The following is a 24,690-nucleotide window of genomic DNA, read 5'->3' as shown; positions in this document are numbered from 1 at the left end:
GCTGATGGTGTGAGTAGGGCGGCGGGTTCAGGAGTCTCATTAAGGAGACATTCCTGGATGCGTCTGTGCAACTTTGCTGAACCTTTCAAGTCTACATTCACCAATGCTTCCGTAGACGGATCCTCTCTTTTTGGACCCAAGGTGAAAGATACCCTCACCAAGTTTGAGCAGGAAGGAAAGACTGACTCTGCCGTGGGAGTCCGTTTTACCGTTCCTTCTAGACCTTACCCTAAAGGTCAGAAGAGCGGCAAAATGTGGCTCAAGAAATCACAGAGACCTTTCCAGGACACACAAGGTGATTCCTCCTTCAGAGGCAGGGGAGGAGGAAATAATGGTAGACATCGCCCTAGAGGCAGGGGAGGCCCACAAAATCAGGGAGGTCACGATTCTTTTCGTGACCGTCCCTATCAGCGTTCCTGATGTGGAACCCGACTGTGCGTCTCTGGAGTCGGTCGAGGGTCGCCTGTGCTTGTACCCAGAAGCTTGGCTAAATCTCACTCGAGACAAGTGGGTACAAGACATTAATACCAGAGGTTACTCTATACCCTTTTCCCATCCACCACGCCCTCCCAAAAGGATCCCAGATGTACCACCCAATCACAGGGATCAAGCTGCTATAGAGATAGAAAAGCTGCTATTAAAAAGAGCCATCCAAAAGGTCCCAACAGACCAGACAGGATTCAGAAAATACTCCAGGTTCTTTTTAGTTCCAAAAAGAACAGGGGACTGGAGACCCATCCTAGACCTCAGCAGGTTAAACGAGCATGTAAAGAAGTCCAAGTTCCGAATGGTCACTCTACAATCCATACTCCCTTTGTTGGGGAGAGACAGCTGGATGTGCTCAATAGATCTCCAGGATGCCTACTACCACATAATGATGGACAAAGCATCAAGGAGCTACCTACGCTTCTGGCTGGGAGTCCATCATTACCAGTTTCGGGCGCTGCCCTTTGGTCTCACCACAGCCCCCTGGGTGTTCACCAAGTGCATGGCAGTAGTCACAGCTCATTTGCAGCGTCAGGGAATCCAAGTCTTTCCATACCTGAATGATTGGCTCCTGACCGCCACCACTAAGCATCGCCTAATTCAATTGAGAGATTCCACAATCAAGCTCTGTTCCCAGTTGGTAATCTCGATAAACTGTGAAAAATCCTCTATTTTGCCCACTCAGTCTATAACTTTTATAGGAGCAAACATAGACACGGTCGAGATGACAGCCAGACTACCTACAGACAGAATGCAGAATCTTGTGCAACAAATTTACAGGATACTTCCCCTTCAAAGAGTCAAAACGAAGGTAGTGTTGCAGCTTCTCAGAACTATGGTGTCAACCATAACCTTGGTACCTTTAGCAAGACTTGCATATGAGAATATTCCAATGGCTCCTGTCATCCCAGTGGACGTTTCAACAGTTGCCTCTACATCATCAGATCCTGATTACAGATTCTTGCAAAAAGGACCTACTCTGGTGGTGGATTCAACCAGGTCATCTTACTACAGGGACTCCCTTTGTACTGCACCAACCCATTGCCACTGTCACCATGGATGCCTCTCAGATAGGGTGGGGGATCATTATCTTGGCAGGACTGTCCGAGGCACATGGCAAGAGCAGGAGGCCCATCTGCATATCAATGTCCTAGAGATGAGGGCATTGCTTCTAGCATTGCAAGCACTTCACGACTTTCTCCCTCTAGGGTAGATAGCTATCCAGACCGACAGCATGTTGGTTGTCTGGTATCTAAACAAACAAGGGAGGACCAGATCATACCCCTTATGTCGAGAGGCCATGTGAGTTTGGGATTGGGCGATTTCTTCCCAATGCTTTCTCATTGCAACGCACATCCCAGGGACTTCCAACATAATAGCGGACAAGCTAAGTAGGGCAGTATTATTACCTCATGAATGGTCCTTGAACTAGAAAATGGCCAGTATGATCTTTCACAAGTGGGGGACAACCCTGCTGTGACCTCTTTGCCAGTCCCATCAACACCAAATGCAGCACCTTTTTCTCTCTCATCCCCCCTCCGGGGGAGTCTCCAAGAGATGCATTAGTCCACGACTGGCCCCCGGGACTCCTTTATACTTTTCCTCCTTTTCCACTCATCCCCAAGGTCTTACAAAAAGCAATGATTTTGGGAAGGAAGATGATCCTCATCACCCCTTACTGGCCTCGTCAGATTTGGTTACCTTTTCTCGGGCCTCACCTGTTAGACTGCCCATGGACTCTGGACCCAGTGCCAGACCTCCTGACACATGTCAGATTCTCTTCACCCAAGTCTCCACACTCTCAAACTGACAGCCTAGCTGCTCCAGTTCCATCACTAGTCAGGCTTCATGATTTGTCTCCAGCTGTAACTCGTATTATTACCTCTTCTCACAAGCTTTCGACCAGAAAATTGTATCATAGTAAATGGAAGAGATTTTCCATATGGGCACACAATAGAGAAGTTGATTCATTTACAGCTCCCATTACTATTGTTCTAGGGTTTCTTTCTGAACCCTTTCACCAAGGTTCAGCGGCTGCTACACTCCAAGTTCAACTAGCAGCAATATCTAATTTTCGTGTGGGGATTAATGATTCTAGTCTTATGGCTCACAAACTGTGCAAATCCTTTCTTAATGGTTCCATGATGTTAAGACGACCCGTGCAAGACCCTGTTCTTCTTTGGGACCTGAATCTAGTTCTGTCTAAACTTACTCTGCCACCCTTTGAACCAGCCCATAGTTGTCAGTTGAAATTTCTGTCTTGGAAGACTCTTTTTCTGGTAGCAATAACCTCAGCCAGGCGAGTTTCTGAATTACAGGCTCTGTCTGTTAAACGTCCATATTTAATTTTTCACAAAGGTAGGGTCTCTCTCCAGACCAACCCTTTTTTTATTTCTAAAGTCTGTTCTCAATTTCACTTAAACCAAGCAATTGAATTGCCAGTGTTCTTCCCTAATCACTCCAGTAAAGCAGAGTATACATTCCGCCAATTGGATGTACACAGGCAACTGCGTTTCTATATCCACCGGACCAAAGAATTTAGAAAATCAGAACAGCTGTTTATTTCCTTTGCTGAGGCGCGAATGGGCTTGCCAGTTTCCAAAGTTACACTTTCGAACTGGATCTCTAGTTGTATTTCCTTTATTTACAGTTCCCAAGGAAAGGAGTTGCACTTTAAAGTCAAAGCGCATTCCACCAGGTCCTTCTCTACTTCTGCTGCTTTCCAAGCCAGGACACCTATTGATAGTATTTGTGCAGCAGCAACATGGGCTACCCCTCATACCTTCATTTTCCATTGTAAATTGGATTTAACTTCTAGGGGTAGAGCTTTGTTTGGCTCCACGGTACTCAGGAGTATCTTCCAGTGAGTCACCCATTCAAGATGCTAGGGACACTGTCCCACATGTAATAATGGAGGCGAGATAGGACTACATAACATAAAGAAGTTATGTACTCACCATAACGTTCCATGTATGTAGTCCATCTCGCCAAACATTATTATGAACCCACCCACCAGCCCCCTTCCTGGAGGATCTGGATACAGTTTTTCCTTTTCTACAGTGGTTTTAGCCACAAGGGCTCCTTTTATTACAGTTTATTCTTCCAGACCTTTGTTCCTTTTCATGTCTGTTTCTGGTAGACTAGTAGCAAACAAGATCTGGGGACTGTGCGCATGCGTCATGGGATACCTATTAGCCACGAGCCAATCAGAAGTTTTCAGGCTTTCTAAGCGGCCAAGTCGGAGCCGAGGATCAGCACCGAACCCACATGTGATAATGTTCGGCGAGATGGACTACATACATGGAACATTATGGTGAGTACATAACTTCTTTTTCTTCAGTCCATCCCCAAACATAGAGACTCGGGGTTTGGACCATCTAGGGAAGCCTCAGAGACATTCGCTATGATGGCACTGAACTACTTATCCCACTTGGACAGACTTCAGCACGATCTTGTGGCTGATGTGTTGTAAAATGTTGACAGCAGTTTCCAGAGGGTCAGGAGACTTTGGAGACTCGGCTGTCTACCCTGTGTCTATTGCCAATGTTTCCAAGAAGCTCATTTTGAACACTTGAATGTGCCTGCGCTACTTTGCAGATTGATTCAAAGTGTCCTTTATTAATGACCTTTTCGAAGGCTCTTCCTTGTTTTGGACTAAGATTAAAGTCACACTTACTAGAAATGAACAAGAAGGGAAGACACTGTCTGCTATAGGAGTATGTTTCGCTGCTCAGCAGCGAACCTTCTCAAGGAGTTAGAGGAGGGCAAATGTCTGTTTATTTTAGAAAGTCACAGTAGCCTTCCCAAGATGCGCCTTCTGAGGGCTGTGCCTGGAACCATAATGGGTGTGACCCACAGGGCAGGGTCTGTTCACAAAATCAGGGCTTCCACGGATCCTTCTCTGGCAGATGCTTTCAGTGATCCTGAAGGGCCACTTGAATCTCCTGCTATTAAGGCTGTTTGGGGTCACTTAGCTCATCAGCCAAAGGCTTGGGAGGTCATCACCTCAGATGTTTGGGTGTTAAGAGTCATATCCAGAGGGTTATACCATTCCCATTTTTGAAATTGCAAGGTTCCATCAAAAATGTCTCCAGGACATTCCACCCCATCAGAGACTGGTGTTAGAGATTCAGACACTGCTGGCAAATCAAGTCATCCAAGAGGTCCTACTAGACCAACGAAGATCTGAGGTCTACCCAGGTTCTTTTTGGTACCAAAGAACAACAAGGACTTCAGGCCTATTTTAGATTTAAGCAAATTTAAATCCTTTGTGAAACCAAGTTCAGGGTGGTCACGGTACAGTCCATTGTACCTCTGCCGAAGAAGGGTGATTGGATGTGCTTGATAGACCTCAAGATATTGAGGTGCTCCAGGAGGTTTCTGTGTTTTTGGCTGGGGGCCAGTCATTATCTATTCAGAGTATGCCATTCAGTCTCACCACTGCCCCCTTCTTGGTGTTCACCAAGTCCATGGCAGTGGTTGCAACATGACTGTGGCTTTGGGATTTTCAAGTCATTCATTACCTAGATGATTGGCTGCTCATTGCCACAATGAGAGCATCTTTTATGGCCAGATTCCTTATTGTGTAGCCACTTAGAGATTATGGTCAGTTATCTAAAGCTGAGTCTACAGCCGATTTGGTCATTAAAATTCATAGGCTGCCACTTAGATACTGCCAGTCAAATTGCCAAGCTTCCAAGTTCCATATTGATCAGCCTTAGATCCCAGGCACCATCTGTGCTAGCCCTTTCAAAGACTGTAGTTCAAGTGGTCTTGAAATTCCAAGGCTACATGGCAGCTTCATTAGGGATGGTACATTTAGCGAGGTACCACATGAGAGCCCTGCAATAGACTCTTGCAGTGGTCATACCTGACCCATTCAGTGGACTTTCCAGTAAGACCGACAGAGATCTGCCACAATCAGATTCAGTGGTGGTTACATTCTCCATTAGTCACCAACGGAAGACGATTCCTCCTTCTACTTCCTGTAGCTACTCTCAACACAGATGCCTCCTTTCTTGGATGGGGAGGGGACATTTCGAAGGGAGGACAATTCATAGGACCTGGTTTTCTACAGAGGCCAACATTTACGTCAGTATCCTGGATATGACGGCTGTCCAGGCTTTTCAGTATGTCCTTCCCAGTGGAGTGATTTTGATGTAGATAGACAACGTCTGTTGTCTGCTATCTCAACAAGCAAGGGGAACACATTCTTATCCTCTGTCAGGAAGCCACGAGGGTTTGACAATGGGTGATCGTGTCTCAGTGGTTTCTGGTTGCAACACACATCCTGGGGAGGTCCAACATTCTGGCTGACAGCTTAAGGAGGAGCATACTTCTTTCCATAAGTGGCCTCTGAACACTAGCTCGGATCTTTTGGTGCTGTGGCATTCCATGGTGTGACCTCTTCACATTCCCTTCCAGCACCAAGTGCAACAGCTATTATGCTTAAGTCCCTCCTCAGGGTAGTCACCCAGAGAAGTTTTTCTGTATGCTTGGCCCCTGAGACTCCTGAATGCTTATCCCAGAGTTCCTCTGATAGCCAAATTTCTCCAGAAGGCAGCCCATTGCAGAGCAACAGTGATCCTCATAGGCTTTGTGCGGTAGCTACATGGGTGGGCTATCACATCTTTCTTTCCCATTACAAGCTGGGAATACAGTCCAGGTCCAGCGCTTCCTTTGGCTAGACCATGTTGCAGAATATCCTTCCTTAGATTCTCCCAGGGATTTTTATGTGGCTGGGGATCCTGTCCCACAAGTTGAATACAGATGGGGAAGACAACATTGGATGTGAAATTTATGTACTTGCCATTACAATAGATCATAGATGTGTGAGAGAGTGTGTGTGTGTGTGTGTGTGTGTGTGTGTGTGTGTGTGTGTGTGTGTGTGTGTGTGTGTGTGTGTGTGTGTATATGTATATATATATATATATATATATGTGGTTTACTATCATAAATTCGAAAATCAGAACAAAACGTGTCTGCATTTTCGAATTTATACATCGGAAATGAACATTTCCGAATTTTCCTAATGTCGAAAACAGCTGTGTATTGTCGAAAATGTCACTCGCGACATTTTCGGCAATACACAGCACTCCCACCCGTCCCGTAACTACCTACCTAACTAGCCTAAATACACCCCCCCGAACTTAATATTCCAACTCCAAGATCGCACTACAGTGAGGAAAGGGATGTATTTCCCTAACCGCACTGTACCGCGATCCCCTCACATGAGCAAATGTTAGAATTGCGAATGCACAGTCCATTCGCAATGGTAACGTTCGCTCACATCACCTGCCGAAATATGAAGTATTCGAACATCTGTTGTTCGAATACTCCATAGCCGTGCAAGTGCACGTCGGCATTGTGATAGTAAACCTATATATATATATATATATATATATATATATATATATATATATATAAAATATAGGTTTGCTATCAAAATTTTTGAGCGTCAAAACACATTTTTTACACAAACATTGAAAAAAATTCCAAGTTCCTAAATACTAATTAGATAAACATGTCAAAAACATGTCAATTCGAAATGATCGAATTGACAGCTTCGACATTTCTGAAAGTTTAATTGCTGACACTTGCCAGCCTGCTTCCCAGCAGTACGAATGCATGCAGTTCACTACTGCACATCACTTTAATTCATGTTTTTGCAAGGGTAAGCCCCCCTCCCTGCAAATTATATATTCCAACTCCGAGATTGCACTACAGTGAGGATATGGGTAAGTTTACTGATCTGCACTGCACTGTACTGCGATCTCTGTTCAAAACATTGACCTCGTATGAGCGAATGCACAGTAACATTCACTAAAGGATATTTACAGAGTTGCATTTCGGCAGTATGGGAATCAGCCAGCACACATTCGGCATTCCAGTGTTCACCTAACTGCAGTTCTACATTTTGACATTAAACCTATATATCAGCTATCCTGCATATTGATTTTTGTGTATCACTAAGATAGGTGTACACACGCACACACACGTAAATCACACACTACTCAACATACTTCTAATGTGAGGGAGCAATCTGCCTTGCACACCCTCAAAAATAATGTAACCAAGTCTGAGAGGTTACTTGCATTGTTTCAAGTGCCACTGTCAGGATAGAGTTGCACAGGCACCTTTCTCGTGGTAACCCTACTGTTTGCCAGCAGATAGTTGACTGACACTCAGAATGTCAAACCTAAAAGATTGCGGGTGACCTGTCATGGTGCCTAGACTCAGAAGGTGAATGTTGCATTTTCCTTACTTTCTCCATCTTTTCCTAGTTTATGCAGTCTTGCAGTTGGTATGTATACTATTCAGGGGAAGTTGAGCTTGCTGTTATATCAGAGGTGCGGGGAGCTTGCTGTACTGCAAAAATGCATGTTTTCTGTTTTACGCCTTTAGGAGTTGTCATTTTGCCTAGCAACGTCTCAAGATTTTAGATGTTTTTTGTTAAAATTTTCAGATTTTGGGGGTTTAGATCATTACATACGAATTCAATAACACACACTGTTATTCATAATGGACCCTTTCTCACAGCCCACACACACACACTTCCAGTCCCTCACCACATCTCCCATGTTATTTCATTTTCCCTTCTAGCAAGTTTCTCTTTTGTTGTCTATCATGTTTGTAGTAGTAACTGTTCCTTATAGCCATGCTTAGTGAAGCAAATTTCACTGAGCACAACAGCCATAAACTAGGTTTACTACATTGACTAACTTGAAGATCTATCCTGGATCTTTCAAAGCTAAATAAATTTCCGTATGTGCCAAAATTCAAGATGCTTACTTTGTAAAAGCTACTACCCACGATTTTTCAGAATAACTCTATGGTCACTGTTGACCTAAAAGACACTTATCTTTCACGTTCCTGTAGCAATCGGTCACAGAAAATCCCTAGGATTCATAGACTGAATCTCCCAGTTCCAATTTTGTGTTTTACCATTTGGTCTCCCTACTGCCTCGAGAGTTTTTACAAAATGCCTGGCATCCCTGATAGCACATTGCAGAGTGCTTGGGGTGCACATCTAACCCTACCTTAGAGAACTGTCTCATCCAAGGATGCTCCACCTCAGAGACCCCGGATGCCCACCAGACTTCTATAATCTGCTTCCAAAAGGTGGGCCTCAAGTTAGATGTACAAAAGTCTCGGATAACTCCCTCAAGCAGAATCCTGTGTCTTGGGGCCCTGATAGACTCATTTCAACAGAAAGCATTTCTCCCTCAGGACAAGATTGTCTTCCTGACCGATTATTTGAACAACCTACTCACAAAACAACTTATCTTGGCCAAAGTTTTTAAGGATGTTACAGTATATGGCATCATGTATCCTGATGGTCCCTTTAGCAAAGCTACACATGAAGAAACTCCAGTGGTTTCTCAAAAATGTCTCAGTGCAGCACTCTCAGTCCCTAGAAACCCTTATCTCCTTGCGACAATGCCTCAAGTAGGAATTTTTATGGTCGAAGGACACCGTACAAGAGAACCCAGGAGCAACTTTCACGCTGCCTCAGGCAGACAAGACGACAGCTTAGATGTAGCTTGGGGAAGCCCCTTTAAGCCTGCTGAGGGTGCAAGGCATTTGGTCCCCTCAACACATTAAATTGCACAGCAGTCTAAAGGAAATGCTAGCAGTCTTTCTAGCCATACAAACTTTTTGACAGCATTTAAGCCCAGGAACTCTACAAATCTGGGCAAACAATGCCGCAGTCATATGGTACATAAACAAACAAGGGAGAACTTTGTATTATCCACTGTGTAGCCTTACTGGAAGGCTTTGGATGTAAGCCCAAGACTTGGAGATTGCACTACATAGCATTATACATTCCAGGCTACAGCAATCTTCTAGCAGACTGCCTGAGCAGGGACCTACTAGAGCCAAACAAGTGGATATTGAAAAGGGAAATCTTCCTAGATCTCATCACTTTTTTGGGGGATCCAATTTGTATAACTTTTTGCTCTCTCCACAACAAACTACTTTTGAGATTCTGCTCCAGAACACAATACTTTATGCTTTTCTCCCCTTGCACTTGATTCCAAGGATACTTACAAAAATCAGGCCCAACATGATACAGGTAGCCCCCCTTCTGGCCCAAACAACATTGCTTCTCTCAAATGCTTCCAAAGGACAGAGGCCTTCTCAGCCAATTCAGAGGATCTGTCTTTCACCCCAACCTGGCATCTCTCAGTCTAGCTGTCTGGAGGATTGAGTCATGACACCCACCTTGATGCCTTACCCAAAAGAGGGGCTGTCTATTTTAAAGGTGGCAAAAAAGCCTAATACCAGAAAATCATACATGGCAAAATAGAAGAGATTTTCCATTTGGTGTCATGGCCGACCCACTATCCCAGCTCCAGCTGACATTGGTTCAGTACTGCTTTACTTTTACACTTGTTTGAGCATGATCTTTCTTGTTCCATCGTAAATGTTTGTGCTTCTATCTCATCTTGTGTGTAGATTCATCTGAAGGTGAGTGAAGACTGATTGAGTAAACTATTTCAAAAAGGGGTGATTCATTTGAGATCTCCCAGCAGGGACCCCATTCCTGCATGGGATGTAAATTCTTTTTTTGGAAAAACTAACCCTTCCACCATTTGAGCTGGCTAGTACTGCACCTCTCAAGATGCTAACCTAGAAGATCACCTTCCTTATAGCCATCACTTCAGCTGGAAGAGTCTCTGAACTGCATGCTTTCATGTGTATTGAGCCTTTCACTGTCCTCCACAGAGACAGGGTAACCCTCAGAACAAAACCCATCTTTCATGCCAAAGGTAGTTTCAGAACTCAGCCTTAACCGGGCTATCCATAAAACAAGTCTTCTTTCCAAACTAACACAACGAAAAGGATAGAGACTTCCATTCACTGGATGTCCACAGACACGTAAGGTACTAGCTGGACAGAACAAAAAGTATGGACAGGGCAGACCAGTTGTTGGTATCCTTTGCAGAGGGAAAACAGAGCATGCTTGTCTCAAACCATCTCTAAATGGATTGCAGACTGCATCAGGTTTTTTTACATGCACCATGGAAAGCCTCTGCCTGGCCACATTAGAGCCCATTCTACCAGGCATGGGGCAACTACCACTGCTTTCCACAAAGGAGTTCCTACTCAAACGGTTCTAGAGGCAGCCAGTTGGAATTCCGTTTATACCTTTACTAAACACTATAACTTAGAACAGATCTCTGTGGCTAGGGCGTGATTTGACTCTGCCATCCTATAAAATATTATTTCCTAAACCTATAATAATCTCCTCTTCCTTCAGAGTAGCTTTGACAATCTTCCCAAGGATTAGTACTTCACCAGTGACTGTGAAGAACATGGTACAGTTGATTCCTACACTACCGTAAATTGTAGATGTTTGAGTAGATCAGTGTTTCAGTACATATTCCCACCCTCCTACCCCTCAGCTATGCAGGGGCCAAACTGAACAAGGTTTGAGAGAGGGTGCTAGAAAGCCCAGCCAGGATATCTGCCTAAAGCTAAAGGTATAGACAAGGCATGCAGTAATTTGGATAAAAAAGTGTTTTTGGTGGGGGGGGGGCTAAAAGGAGTAGGAATATGTGGCAGCTTTTTAAAGCTGCAAATGAGGAGCAGTAGTTGTGCAGGGTTTGAGTTTCTTGAAATACAACAATAGCAACAACAACAAACAGAAGTGAGAAGACTACAGAGAAAAGTGCAAGATCTGCAGGAAGATAAAGCAGCAATTAATGCTGAGCTGCAGGAAGGGACTGTTAAAGGTGGTGCTTCCACTGACCCCATGAACTGTAGGTCTAATAGCCTGACTAGCCTTATCTGCAAGGACATGGAGTGAATCATCATGGACCTTATCAGCAAAGATATAGGTAATCCCCAAACACTTGACCCTACTCAGTTTGGATTTGTCAAAGGGAGATCATGCCTGTTAAACCTAGTGGACCTCTTTGAGACAGTCACCAAGGCCCTGGATGAGGGGAAATCTGTGCACACAGCCTACCTAGACAGCCTAGGCTTTTCATAGGTGTGTACTAGGCTAATGGCCCTGGAGCCTTTACAAGCCTAGCCCATAGAAGTGCCCTGGTATCATGCCGCCCGAAGTTAGTTCCCAGTGCCTCTATCAAGTAGAGCCACTGGAGGGATCCCTGGGATGAACTTTCTATTTCAAATCCAGTCATCAAGATTTCTCTTGAAGAGGGACAGCAAGGTGCTTTGCTTGACATGTATGGGAAATCTATTCTAGAGCATGGGCAGTCGCTAGGTGAGGAACCTGTCCCTCCAGCATGTTCTGTTGATTGTGGTAATGAGGTTGAGGTCTCTGTAGCGTGTGGTGAGAAAGGATTGGGATTTCTTTAGATATAGCATTTCTAAGAGAGCTGGGTCAGACATGGTAATGTAAGTCAAGCAGAGATCACCTCTTAGCAGATGATATGAGACAGAGAATAACTGGAGTTTTTTGAGTCTGTCCATGTAGGACATGTGTTTAAGGCCTAGGATGTGGCCTTTCCAGCTGTTGCATGTGTCTAGTGAGGTACATGCGAAATGGGGCATTATACTCGATGACTGGCCTAATGAGGGAAGAGTAGAGAGAGATGATGACCTCTTTCTTCCTGGATGCAAAACCCTTGGTAATAAGATGTGTCACATAGAAGGACTTTCTGACCACAGTGGCAATGTGGTGGTCAGAAGAGAGTTTGTTGTCAACCTGTGTCCCCAGATCTCTTATAACACCTTCAGTGTTCAGTGGGCTCCCATCGATATGGCAGTTAGTGAAAACTGAGTTTTTCCCAAAGGGGATGGCTATGCATTTTTTGGCATTAAGCTTAAGGCCATGGTTTCGACACCAGTCATTGGTCTCAGAGAGGCTTTTCAGTAGGATGTCTACATCACTTGAATTAATAATGGCTCCCAGCTTGCAGTCATCTGCGAACTTGGTCAGCCAGAGTCCCTCTGTGTTGGCCTGGACTTCTGAGATGTAGATGCCAAACAGGAGAGGACCCTGGACCAATCTGTGTGGGACTCCACTCGTGAATAGTTGGCAGTCTGACTTGGAGTCCACTACTTTCACACTGTGTGTTCTATCTATGAGTCAGTTTGCACCCCACCTAGTGATATATAGGGGTTTATGTCTAGTTTCATGAGTTTACCAATAATTCCTGAGTGGGGAATGGTATCAAAGGCCTTGGCCAGATTTAGGTAGGCTGTATGAACTGCCTTGCCCTCATCCACAGCTCTGGTGACTGACTCAGAGAAGTCAACCAGGTTGAGCTGGCATGATCTCCCTTTCACAAAACCAAATTGAGTGTGATCTAGAGTTTGGAGATTCCCTAAAACCTTGTTAATTAGGTCCATGATGATGCGCTCCATAGCCTTACATATCAGTCTCGTCAGGCTAATGGGGCAATAATTCCCAGGGTCTGTAGTCGCGCCCCCTTTATGGAGATGGATGACTGTAGCAGTGTGCCATTTGGTAGGGACAAAGCCTGCGGTGAGGCTGTGATTGAACAGGGCACACAGATGTGATGCCAGTTCACTTTGTAGCTCATATAGAACACATCCCTGGATATTGTCTGGTCCCATGGAAGCTGTATTCTTGTCCTTGGACACTACTGCTTTAGCCTGTGCTGCAGTAATGCTGGGTGTCTGGCATTCCATATTGTGATTGGGGGGGGGGGGGTAAAGTTGGCACTGAGTCTGATGGCCAGTATGTTGGCAATAGCTGTTGGCTCAGGAGGTACCATTGTGCAGTAACTCAGAGCAAACCTGGGTATTGCCATGGAGATTCTGGATATAACTATAGAAGGTTTTGTGGTTGTTTTTAGTGTCTGCCACAATTCTGCCTTCATAGCTGGCATTAGAGGTTTTGATGCGGGATCTCAACTATTTGTTGAGGCTAATAAGGGAGTTTGTCCAGTCTTGGGACTTCACCTTTTTCTGCAACAGTTTCCTCCTTCTGTTGTAGAGTTTATTAATGGCAAGGGACCACCAGATTGGCTTCCTTTTTTTGGAGGAGAGTGTCTTGGTTCTGTTGGGTATGGTTAGTTGCATCGATTTGTGTACGTGTTCGTACAGTGCATTGGTGTATGATTTCGCAGTCATGCATCTATTTTCCATTTCTTTTGATACTATCCCCACTCAGGCATCATTGACAAACTCACCCAGCTAGGTATCAATCCGTATATCGTTAGATGGGTCGCTAGCTGGCTCACTGATAGAACCCATATTAGTCAAAGTAGGGGAATCCACCTCCAACAGCAGACCTGTAACCAGTGGTGTTCTACAGGAATCCTGGGGCCCGTACTGTTTGGAATATGTTTCTACAAAGTATAAGCAAAACTTAAAGGCCTGTGGCTGACACAGTTTGCTGATGACTGCAAACTGGGAGTGGTCATAGAATCTCCAAATGATGTCAACATCCTACAAGAGAGTCTTACATAAAGAAATGACTGATGCCAAAGTCATGGGTTTAAACTCAATGCAAAAAAATGTATTATCATTCCTTGCGGTAAGAGCAATGTTCCTGCTAACTACCACATCAGTAGCAACACCTTAAGTATGCACTCATTTTCTATATTGCTCATTTCATAAGTAAGAGCGTTGCTTCCAGAAACAAAGAAGTTATAACCTCCCTATACTCTTCCCTCATCAGGCAGAGTACAACACCCCTTTTGGTATGTACCTTTACAAGCACCTGCAGCAATTGGAGAGACCACAAAGGTTCCTCACAAACAAAATTCAAGGTCTTCAGCATCTGTCTTATGTGGATCGTATAAAATCACTGTCACTTTATTCTGTTTCATACAGACTACTCAGAGGCGATCTCTGTATTGCATACAAGGCAATCTCTGACCCTGCTTTATTGGAAATGCTGCATGTCCATAAGTCAGGTGGGTACACGGGTTACTCAATTTAAAGACCTTAACCTGGTATGTGACTATTAGAACCCACTGGAGAGACAGATTTGTCATCAAGAGGTTACTGCACCTCTGGAACAGACTCGCACTTCATTTCACAGAGTTCCTCATTGGCCCTGTTCAAATGCAGTCTGGACAATTGGATGAGTTACCGTAAATTCACCCCAGTGGTTCCACCTGTGTCCCTCTTGGACAGGGGCATTTGATGCTGATTGTGGAAATAAAGGTAGAAGTTGGCTAGGCTTGTAAGTGCCCCAAGACCATTAGCCTAGTAACTTCCTGTGATCCTATGAAGGTTTAAAAGACATAAAAAGACAAGTAGAAATGATGGATAAGCTTGAAAATTGCTGAAGAAGGCTTAACATCAGGATAATTGGAATATAAGGGAGAGTGGACAAAAGTGAACATGAGCAGTTCGTAATACAGCTATTACAGAAGAGATTCATGGTACCAAGTATTCAAGAGAGAGAGTGATAGAGAGGGTACACAGTGTGTGACAGTGACAAGTAGCAGAAAGCAAACCCAAGCATATTTTGGCATATTTCCATTCTTTTGCTTTAAAAAAAATGAAGTAAACAAGCCAAAAGACATAGTTATGCCATGTGCAGGGATGTCCATAAAGCTGGTTGAGTATTCCTCAGAAACACACTGTATGAGAGAGAAAGCTAAGCTGGAAGTTTTAAATGAATTAAGAATGAGTGGAACAGCTGCATTGTGAAAATATTTTGCAGTTCTAGTAGTACAGCAGGAAGAGGTATTATTCAGGTTGCACAATACACCATATGGTGGATGTTTAAAAGTTTAAAACAAAGGTATCAGAGACAGCTAAACAACACAAGCAGTAAAAATTTGAATCGCCTGTATGACATGGACTGGGGAAGCAACTCTGGATGTAGGAGAAGTGAAGCAGAAACATTGTGAAGGATGTGCTATGCCAGATGCTGAAATTCCTGCACTGAAGAAGACTAGACTAAGAAATGCAGACTGTCACATGCCAGCAAGAGTTGAGCAGGAAATAAGTCACAATGGCAACTACAAAGAGATGAGAAAAGAGACAAGATGGCGGCGGGAAGCAAGTGAAATTTAATATATAAAAGGGTCAGAAGAACAAGAAGCCTGATCCCAAGGGAGATTTGGCTTCAAAAAGAGAGAGAAAAGTAGAGATGGAAAGGAGACTTCTAAGGGGATGGGAAGACTGCATGAGATGTTTTGGAAGTGAATTGCTGGACAGACGAGGTAACAAACTGGATACAGACATTTATGATAGATGGCAGAGTGGAAGAGGTGGAAGGCAGGAATACAGAGGTAATAAAAGTGACCACAGAAAGAGAGTAGCAATAAATAAATGGAAGAAATGGACTCTAAAAGCAGGTGATTGTAAGCAGGGTAGGAGGGGTATATTAAATGAAACAGATCTTTACCTTGCAAAACACGCCCTGGAGAAAATTAACATTGAAGCGCTACAGTGAGTGAAAGGAATGGAATCAGTTCCCAGGACAATGATTGGTAATGCATATGGGTGGGGTTAGATTCAAGCTTCTAAGGTAAGCAGTATATTTTCTTAAGTACTTTGTGATATATAATTAACTGGAGTAAACATAAGATGTTCTTCGTGTTTCACTGTTGCAATCATCACATTTGGGTTATCTGCTTGCAGTAACCCTCAGTCGGCCTGATTAACAAAGTCTTGGGTCCTGCGTCGGTTGCTGTCCCTTCTTCCGTGACATCAGGTCGTCAGGGGTATAAAACATGCAGCCAATGCCATTACATCAGTCTTTCTTGCCATGCGGTACCCAAAGCAGAAGCAGTTCTCAAGTGCTGATCGGCCGACTCCTGACATTTTCGTTTTCGAGATTCAGAACCCGAAGTCTTCAACTAAAAGCTAAGTACCCTGTTGGGGAAACTTTTTCTTGCTCTAAACCAGTGTCAGTAAAAGTAAGTAATTGCATTACTTGTGGAAAGCAAATACCTCATAAAGATTTTCATTTGTACTGTATTCCTTCCCTAGGCCCTGACCATGACGTAGCTCGCTGTCAGTTTTCTGCCTTATTTAATCCACAAACTATCCATTGTCTGTATATTTTCGCTTCTAAATATTTTGGTGCTTGGTTCAATTATCCTGATATGTCTTCGGTAAGCCATCCAACTACCAACTTTCTGAAAAAACGCAAATATAAAGACAGAGACAGGCCGCCTAGGTCCAAAGCTGCTGACGACGCTTCTAAGCCAGTCGCCAGTACTCAGTGAGGTGCTTTTGCAGCCCCTGATACCTGCTACTTCAGATGCGCAGGCCTCTACTGAGACCCATTCGGAGTCCAGTGTGCTGTGAGATGCTTCAATTGTGGAACCTGCGAATGTCTCCACCTTGGATGGGTCCAGAGCCGCTGTGTAGGCACCGGCTTCTGAGGGTGTATTCAGGTCTACTCACTTGCGTATTAAACCGACACCATCATCTTCTTCAAGGCCTCAAACTCATACCATGCCTAGAAAACTGATGCCCAGACCACGTGGTCAGGCCTCTATGCCTAAAAACAAATTCTAAAAATGGCTGAAGACCTTATTACTTTAATCAGGGGAAGCCAGCCTTCTCCCTCTAAGAGACCTAGAACTGAGTTTGCTTATGATACTTCTGACCAGGATTCTGAATTTTCTGTTTCCTCTGATGACCAGGATTTACCCTTATCTACCTATGAGGATTCTGATGCTGAGGACTCTATTCCCTCTGCTTCTCCCCCAGAGGATTTCTCTTTAGGTGAAACCTTGCATACTCTCAGGGAGCATTTTTGTTGGGAAGGTCAGGATTTCTCTGATTCTAAAAAGAGGCTTAGGGATTTCTTACTACTGCCCCATCACAGGCCTTTAGCCATACCGCCTGTACTAGACATTGTTGATGATGCCTTTTTGGAATCTAGCTTGGCCCCTGACTCTCTACCTCCTGCTGCCAGAAAACCTGACAGATATTATAGGGTCCCTGACTCTCTCAAGTTCCTTTTTAAAAATCCCACTGCGGATCCTGAGACCATTTCACAGGGTCCCAAGGGTATTAAAGCTACTACTGCCAAAAATCCTACTCCCTCTGATAGAGACTCCAGGGCGCTGGATAGATGGGGTAAGAAGGTATACACTTCTGCAACTTTGGCCATTAGGGCCTTAAACTGCCAGTTTCATATGTTAAAGTATCTGCAGCATATTATTGGATTGCTTAAACAGAAAATGATGTTGATTCCTGATTGTGCTGAAAATAAGGATTTACAGGATTTACTGCACTCAGCTGAACAAGTTGGAAAACTTACTTTGCAATGTGGTTTTGATTCACTAGAGGCATCTTGCAGGGCTGCTGTAACTGGGTCTGTACTTAGAAGGCATGCCCTGCTTAAGGAGCAATCCTTGCCAGGTCATGTTAAAGCTAAATTACTGGATGCTCCCTTAAACCAGGACCGCCTGTTTGGCAACAAGGCTGAAGAAGTTCTTAAAAAGATGGAGGAAAAAGCAAAATCTATGCAAACTGTTAAAAATGTTTTACAAGTACAACCTCCAAGGTTTAGTAGGCATTGGCCTTCCAAGAATTGGTCCTTTCCTTTCTCTTCCAGACCTTCTCAGTCCAAATCCAGATCCAGCAGAGCTCCCAGGCTTCAGTCCCCGGGTACACACAGGACTAAGCATTGGGGGGCCTCCACTTCCAAATCTGGGAGTAATAAAACTTCCCCCCTTTGGTAAAATGTCTCAATGACTTCTTTTTAAAACTTCCAAGCACTTCTCAACTATTTATTTATTTTTATTTATTTTATTTTATTTTACATTTGTTGACCGGGATAGTCTAACTGGATTTATGTCCATTTTCAGTAGAGTCTGGGGAGATAAGCTCCAAGAGATTACTAGACTACTAACGTACAGGTACTAGTTATACTGTTAAATACTACAAATTTTAAACAGTTCAGGAATCTTCACAGTTTATACAAAACACGTGTTACAAGTATTAGATAAGATATTTTAGACTTTATGTACAAGACTTCATTAGTAACTAGAAAGTAATTGTTAAACAAATGCATACTTCAAGTTTCAGCAGCTCAGCAATCCTCACAGTTTAAGCAATACTTGTTGCCTGCCTTAGGTAGAATGCTTTAGAATTATATGCAGAAGAATTTAACTAGGTATTTAAATGATCTCTTTTAGGATAGGATATATTTTTGCCAAGGATAGGCCTTGATCTAAAAAGACACAGAGCAAGTATTCGGTCTTAAGAGAGGGTATTTGGGATATAGTATGAGATTAGTCTGGATTTGTACACGGACATAACCAGTGGGTTTTAAGATAGTTTCAGATTGTGTTTAAAAAGTGTAAATGAAGACAGTGATGTAAGTTCATGGGGGAGTTGGTTCCAATACTTTCCAACTGCATTTGAGAACAGAGCATCTTCTGCCATGTTATTAGATTTACATGTTGATACAAGTAGTTTATTAGATGAGCGTAAAGTTGAAAGGTTTTATATTGGCTAATGAGACTAGCAAGTACTGGGGTATTGGTAGGTTGGAAAAGGGTTTTGTGCTCAAACCACCAGGTACTACTAATGTATTTATACATTAGTACCTGATATCCCTAAAAGATACTGTTCAGACAGATCCGAGATGAACGTTTTTGGTTTTGAAGTTTTGAGCTTGATAAATTCAAATTCAGAATGCAGGCTTCAGTGATATATATATCTATATATCTGTATATATATATATATATATATATATATATATATATATATATATATATATATATATATATATATATACATACCTACATACATACATACATGGGTCTACTTCTGATTGTCGAAAACACACTTTCTCGACAACCAGAAGATCGAACCAATTGAAGCAAAAGTGCACTAAATCGAAAGTGCACTTTCGCTAAAGCCGGTTCTCCAAAGCACATTATAGTGGGGATAAGAAAATATATCCTTTTCCCTACTGTACTGTGATCTCAGAGTTAGTATATTTAAGTAGGGGGTGGGGGGCTCACAAAATACTGTTTAAAGTAAGGTTTTTTTTTTTCTGGTTCGGCGAACTGGCTTTTATGAAAGTGCACTTTCGCTGTAATGGGTCTCAATGTTTCTTCGAGATAGTGAAATTTTGATCAAGAAACATAGACCCATATACATATATATATATATATATATATATATATATATATATATATATATATTTGCAAAATAGTGACGTAAATGTACCATTCATTGTAGAGTGTAACGGTATACCTGCATAGCCTGGGTGACTGATGTCACCTCCTGCTATGTCGAATACATCGAACTATGGGTATCAATGTATTCATTTTCGACTTAGCTGTGATATCGATGGTCTGTGTTCGGCATTTCAGGTCGACATTGTGATCAATCATCCAATGCATTTTCGAAAATACGATAGTAAGTCATATATTTAGTGTGTGTGTTAAGTGTATACTTGTCAGTTTGTTTTTGAAGATCACATATTGAAGTGTCTGTTTTAATATTTACTTTTATTTGCAGTATGTTTTCTTATGTTACTTTATCTTACTCTCTGATTCAGATTTGAAGCAGCACCTTAGCTCTTTTTTGTGTTACTTGTCTGTCTTATCTGTTTTAGGTTACTGCAAAGATCATTGCATTGTTACATTTGAAATCTTCTGCGTAATCTAACTTTGTGGCTTCACTGAATTCCTGCTGGCAGCACACTTCTATACTTTAGGATTCTCATCCAGCCACATTCATTCTGTGCTTGTTTTGCACTACTGGTATGAGAACAGCACTTTTCATTTGTAGTGTATGCCTGAAGATGGGACCATTCTTTGTTTAGAATACTTGTGACAATTTTTGTCATTTTTGTAATTGACTGCACTCTGTTTTTTAACCTTAATTTCTTTAGTACTGGTATTTCACTGGAAGAATGTACATATTTGCATTCTACTAATGTCTGCTGTGAATGACGACTTCTGTCTTATTTGAAGCACTTCAAGGCACCTGCCCTTTAATGAAAGTTAGTTCTTATAGAGCAGAGAGTTCCATTTTCTTGCGTCTGAAAGTGAAGCATGCAATATTTTTTGACCAGCCTCCAAATAGAATGTTTTATTCTAAAGTTGCATTGTTCCTTTTCTCATATTGTTTACTTTCTCCATATTTAGTGCAGTTTGGGCCACTTCCTTGTTTGTGTGTGTAGTACTCTTTGTTTCTCAGTTATTCACATTCCCATGCCAAAATAGAAAGTCTGTTTCCTAGTGTGACTTCCCTGCTGTTAAAAGCTAGACACACACAATTGAAATATCTGGCAAGCTTTTGGTCATTTAAATAGTTGTTGTTAAAGATTTTTATCAGTGGAATCCCCCCTTCCCGTGGCATCTTTATTGAAATGTTTTTTTTTTCCTCTTAGACCTTAACACTGGTTTCAAGAGTTTAAGCCTGATGCATATAATGCTTGAATTAGTTTTATTTACATTGGACTCCTCTAATACTATTTTTGTCTCTCTTTCCCCTTCACTGTAGGAACATTACCCTTTTGCACTATTTGATAACTGTTCTGGAGAAGAAATATCCAAAGGTGGTTAGTCTTCATGACCAGCTGTCTAGTATATCTGATGCAGCAAAAGTCAAGTAAGTTTGAAGTTTTAATAGGGCAGACCAACATTAGCCTTATACTTTTAATTAAATGTATTTTTATTTTAATACATTGCTATAAGAAATTGAATAGGCTGTTTTGCTGTCGGTTAATCAGGTTGTCCATTTGCATCACGATTATTCAGAGTCTGAGAATGAATGTTGCATGTTGGTGATTTGTGTAGGGAGAATGAGGCCTGAGAACACTGTTAAAGGGAACATTGGAGGAGTTAAGAGGTACTAGTACAGCAGTGCTGTTTGAAGTGGCTTGGTGTTATGTGATTCATAGGCCATTAAGTGGCAACTACATCACTGTACATACACATCCTAGGTGAGTAGAGGTGGTTGATAGAAAGGGAAAAAAAAACACTGATTTGAAGAGTACCCCTGGAATTATGTTTGGCACGGTCTTTCCTTGTTTCCCAAGTGCCCAATATCAGCTGTGCCTTTTCTGAGTGACATAAACTAGACAGTAGGCCTTAAGTCACTTTGGATTTAGGTGATGTCAGAGCCATAGATTCCCACTGTAGGCTGTGGCTGAAATGCAGTGTTAGAGAAAGAAAAAAGTCAAAGATGTTAAGTTGTCAATCTCGCCTTCATTCTTGCTGGATGGGTTCGGAGCCAAACCTCTGCTCCGACTCGGCCACTACTAAAGCTCGAGAGCTAATTTTACCGGCTTGAGACAACCCTATATCCCATGATGCTAGGCAGTAACTCCCTAGATCTCGTTTGCCGCTTTCGCTAGCAGGGTGCTTTTTTTACCGGCTCCTGGTAAGTGTTAGATTTTGTTTCAAAATCGCTTTCTTTCTACTTAGCCTTCCCACCTTTTTTTCATAGTATAGCTTAGTCTAACGGTTAAACTAAAAATTTTTTCCCCGTTAGTGTTATTTTTTTCCACTTATCCCAATTATTCTTCCCTTCCACTAGGTTAGGCCTTAGGCCCTGCTCCTTTCCTAGTCTTCTCACAAGGATTCTGTTCTGTGAATGTGGTCTGTGTGTGTACCCCAGTATCCCTGTATCCCTGTCTGGATTTGGTGTGTGTGTGTGTGTGTTGTTTAAATTTGACTTTACTTCGACAGCATTATGTCGAAGGATATAAAGGTCTCAGGCTTCAAGAAGTGTGACTCGTGCTGCCAGAAGATGTCGCTGACAGACGGTCACACTTCTTGTGTTTACTGCCTGGGACCCCTGCACCTGCAGGACTCTTGTTCTGTGTGCCATGCGTTCAGTCCAAGAGTCCTGCAGGAGCGCAGAAATAAATAATCTTAAGGGGCTTATTGAAGCCCGAGGGTTCCCCGGCTAAGTCCTTGCCGGGGGAAGCCCTCGAAGCCAACCAAACTGTCGGCTCCCAAGTTCTAAGCCTTCGGCTGGTGGCTCACTATCTGCCACTCGATCGGCTCCGGCTGGAGCTGATACGTTGGCATCGCAGCTTCTTGCATTGGCTCCACTCAGAGCCGATACCTCTGAGACTCAACTTCCACAGTCTGCTCCGGCTGGAGCCGACGCGTCTACGGCTCCATCGGCTCCACCCATCTCAATAACCTCTACACGAAAGAGGTCCAGATCCCCATCGTTGGAATCCATCCATTCGGCTCAGAGGTCACCCTTGCTGTCGGAGCGGAGCCATCAGAGCCGTTCTTCTCGGTCGTCCAGGCTTTCCGACCATGACCTTAAGAGAGTGGTCAGTAGACTCTTAAAGTCTCAGGCACTGGCCCAAATGCTTCACAGCCCATCTCATCAGACAGCGGCTATATCTGCTCCACCTGCTATTCTTCCTTCGACTCTCCACCAGAGTTCGGAGCCAGAGCTCCTCGGAGCCGTGACCATTGCGGCATCAGAGCCGATACCTCCCCCTTCGGCTCAGTCGTCCTCTGCTCCGATCTCCTTCATGGTGCCTTCATTGGAGGGTTCCGGGCGCCTGAACTCTCTCGCCGGCTCCGAGGGGATGAGTGGCATCGGACCTTTGTCCGACCACGTTCTCCCTCTCGGAGCGTTGGCGCTGGTGAGCTCGGCCCCGACATTGGCTTCGGAGCCGTCCCTGTCGGTGCGGCCCGGGGTTCCTAGTTCTTCAGAGTGGGAGCCTTCTGGCCTGCCTGATAGAGGAGCCTTCGAAGTGATGAGAAGCGTACTAGCCCCAGTGCCTGGTCAACGGTCAGCTCCATCAGCTCCTCCCACTACAGTGCCTGCTGACGTCTCTTCCCACTCTCTTGCTCCCGGACCCAGAGATCCAATGCCTCAGGTTTCCCCACTGGGAATTTCTTCCTCGGCTTCTCCTGACCCGTCAGGTGAACCTCCGCGCAAGAGGACATGTAAGAGGAAGCATGTGGACTCCCCTGAGTCCATTACATCGGATACCGACTTGGATGAGTCGGAAGATTCCCCAAGGTCCCCCTCTGAGGATGTCTCTTTCTCAGACATCCTTGAAATACTTAAACAGGGGGGGAACTGGTCGTCCCTTAATCCTTCCGAGGACGAGTCGGTTTACCTGGAAGCGTTTGGTTCTCGACCCTCCACCTCCTGGGTGTCTCCGCCCTTCGACCCCCTTATGGAAGTGGTGGCATGGAAGGCGTGGACGGCCCCTGATTCGGTGGAACCCACCCCACGGTGGCCTTCCAAATTTATAACAGCTCCATCTGATAAACAATTTTTAAGCAAAGGTGTCCCGGTTGATGCCATGGTGGTGACTGCAGCCACCAAGAAGGAACTAGCCGATCCTTCAGTGCCTATCCATCCTCCTAACAAGGAATCTAGGACTATGGATAGGTACAGTAAGCAGATGTTTTCATCAGCGACCTTTGCCATGCGGTCGCTGAATTATTTGTGTCAATTCACCCGCCTTCAGAGAGATGTTCTCAAAGAGCTGGGTGAGGTTTTACAGGATCCGTCAGCTGCTGGGTGCCAAGACAAAATTAACTCACAGCTAGGAACCCCAAACTCCATTGTTAACTCCTCCATGCGGCTCATTTCCTATGCAGCCGATGGAGCGAGTAGGGCAGCAGGCACAGGTGTGGCCTTAAGGCGTCATGCCTGGATGCGGCTTTGCAATTTTGCGGACCCCTTCAAGGTGTCTTTCACTAACTCCCCTTTTGGTGGCTCGGTGTTGTTCGGGCCTCAAGTGAAAGAGACCTTGACCAGATGCGAGCAAGATGGCAAAACTCTTTCTGCCGTACGAGTCCGTTTCTCCACCCCTTCTAGACCACACCCTAAGGGTCAAAAGGATGGAAAAATGTGGTTCCGCAAATCTCAAGAAGTCACGCCTGACGCAAGAGGTCAGTTTCCCCCTAGAGGCAGAGGGGGTAACAACAACAGACGCCGCCCAAGAGGCAGAGGGGGTCCGCAGAATCAGGGTAGCAGAGAGCCTCTCTCTGACAAACCCTTCCAGCATCCCTGAGGTGTTGCCCGACTGTCCACCTTCGGAGGCAGTCGGTGGAAGATTGTCGCTGTACCCACAAGCCTGGCTCTCCCTTACTCAAGACAAATGGGTACAGTCGATCATATCCGAGGGCTACAAAATTCCCTTTATCCAAACCCCAGCTCAGAGAAAGGGGCCCCTTCCAGACGTTCCACCTAGTCTGAGGGAACAAGCAGGGCTGGAAATATCAAAACTGCTAACAAAGAGAGCCATCCAACCAGTCCCAGCAGACCAACTAGGATCCGGAGTCTACTCAAAGTTCTTTTTGGTACCAAAAAAAACAGGGGACTGGA

General features: G+C 44.0%; 1 protein-coding gene across 4 annotated transcripts in view; it reads left to right on the top strand.

Annotated features, from left to right (window-relative positions):
• DAAM1 (dishevelled associated activator of morphogenesis 1) overlaps positions 1-24,690 on the top strand; it is a 3,124,549-nt gene that overhangs the window by 2,886,506 nt on the left and 213,353 nt on the right. For all 4 annotated transcript variants that reach the window (XM_044074460.1, XM_044074457.1, XM_044074458.1 and 1 more), the window contains one exon: positions 20,875-20,982. In XM_044074460.1, the coding sequence (XP_043930395.1) occupies positions 20,875-20,982 (108 nt within the window). The remainder of the gene's footprint in view (positions 1-20,874; positions 20,983-24,690) is intronic.

This window comes from Protopterus annectens, chromosome 6.part0, assembly GCF_019279795.1.
Source record: "Protopterus annectens isolate FY-2018-M chromosome 6.part0, PAN1.0, whole genome shotgun sequence".
In the NCBI taxonomy this organism is placed as follows: domain Eukaryota; kingdom Metazoa; phylum Chordata; order Ceratodontiformes; family Protopteridae; genus Protopterus; species Protopterus annectens.
This window is presented reverse-complemented; position numbering and strand designations above follow the sequence as displayed.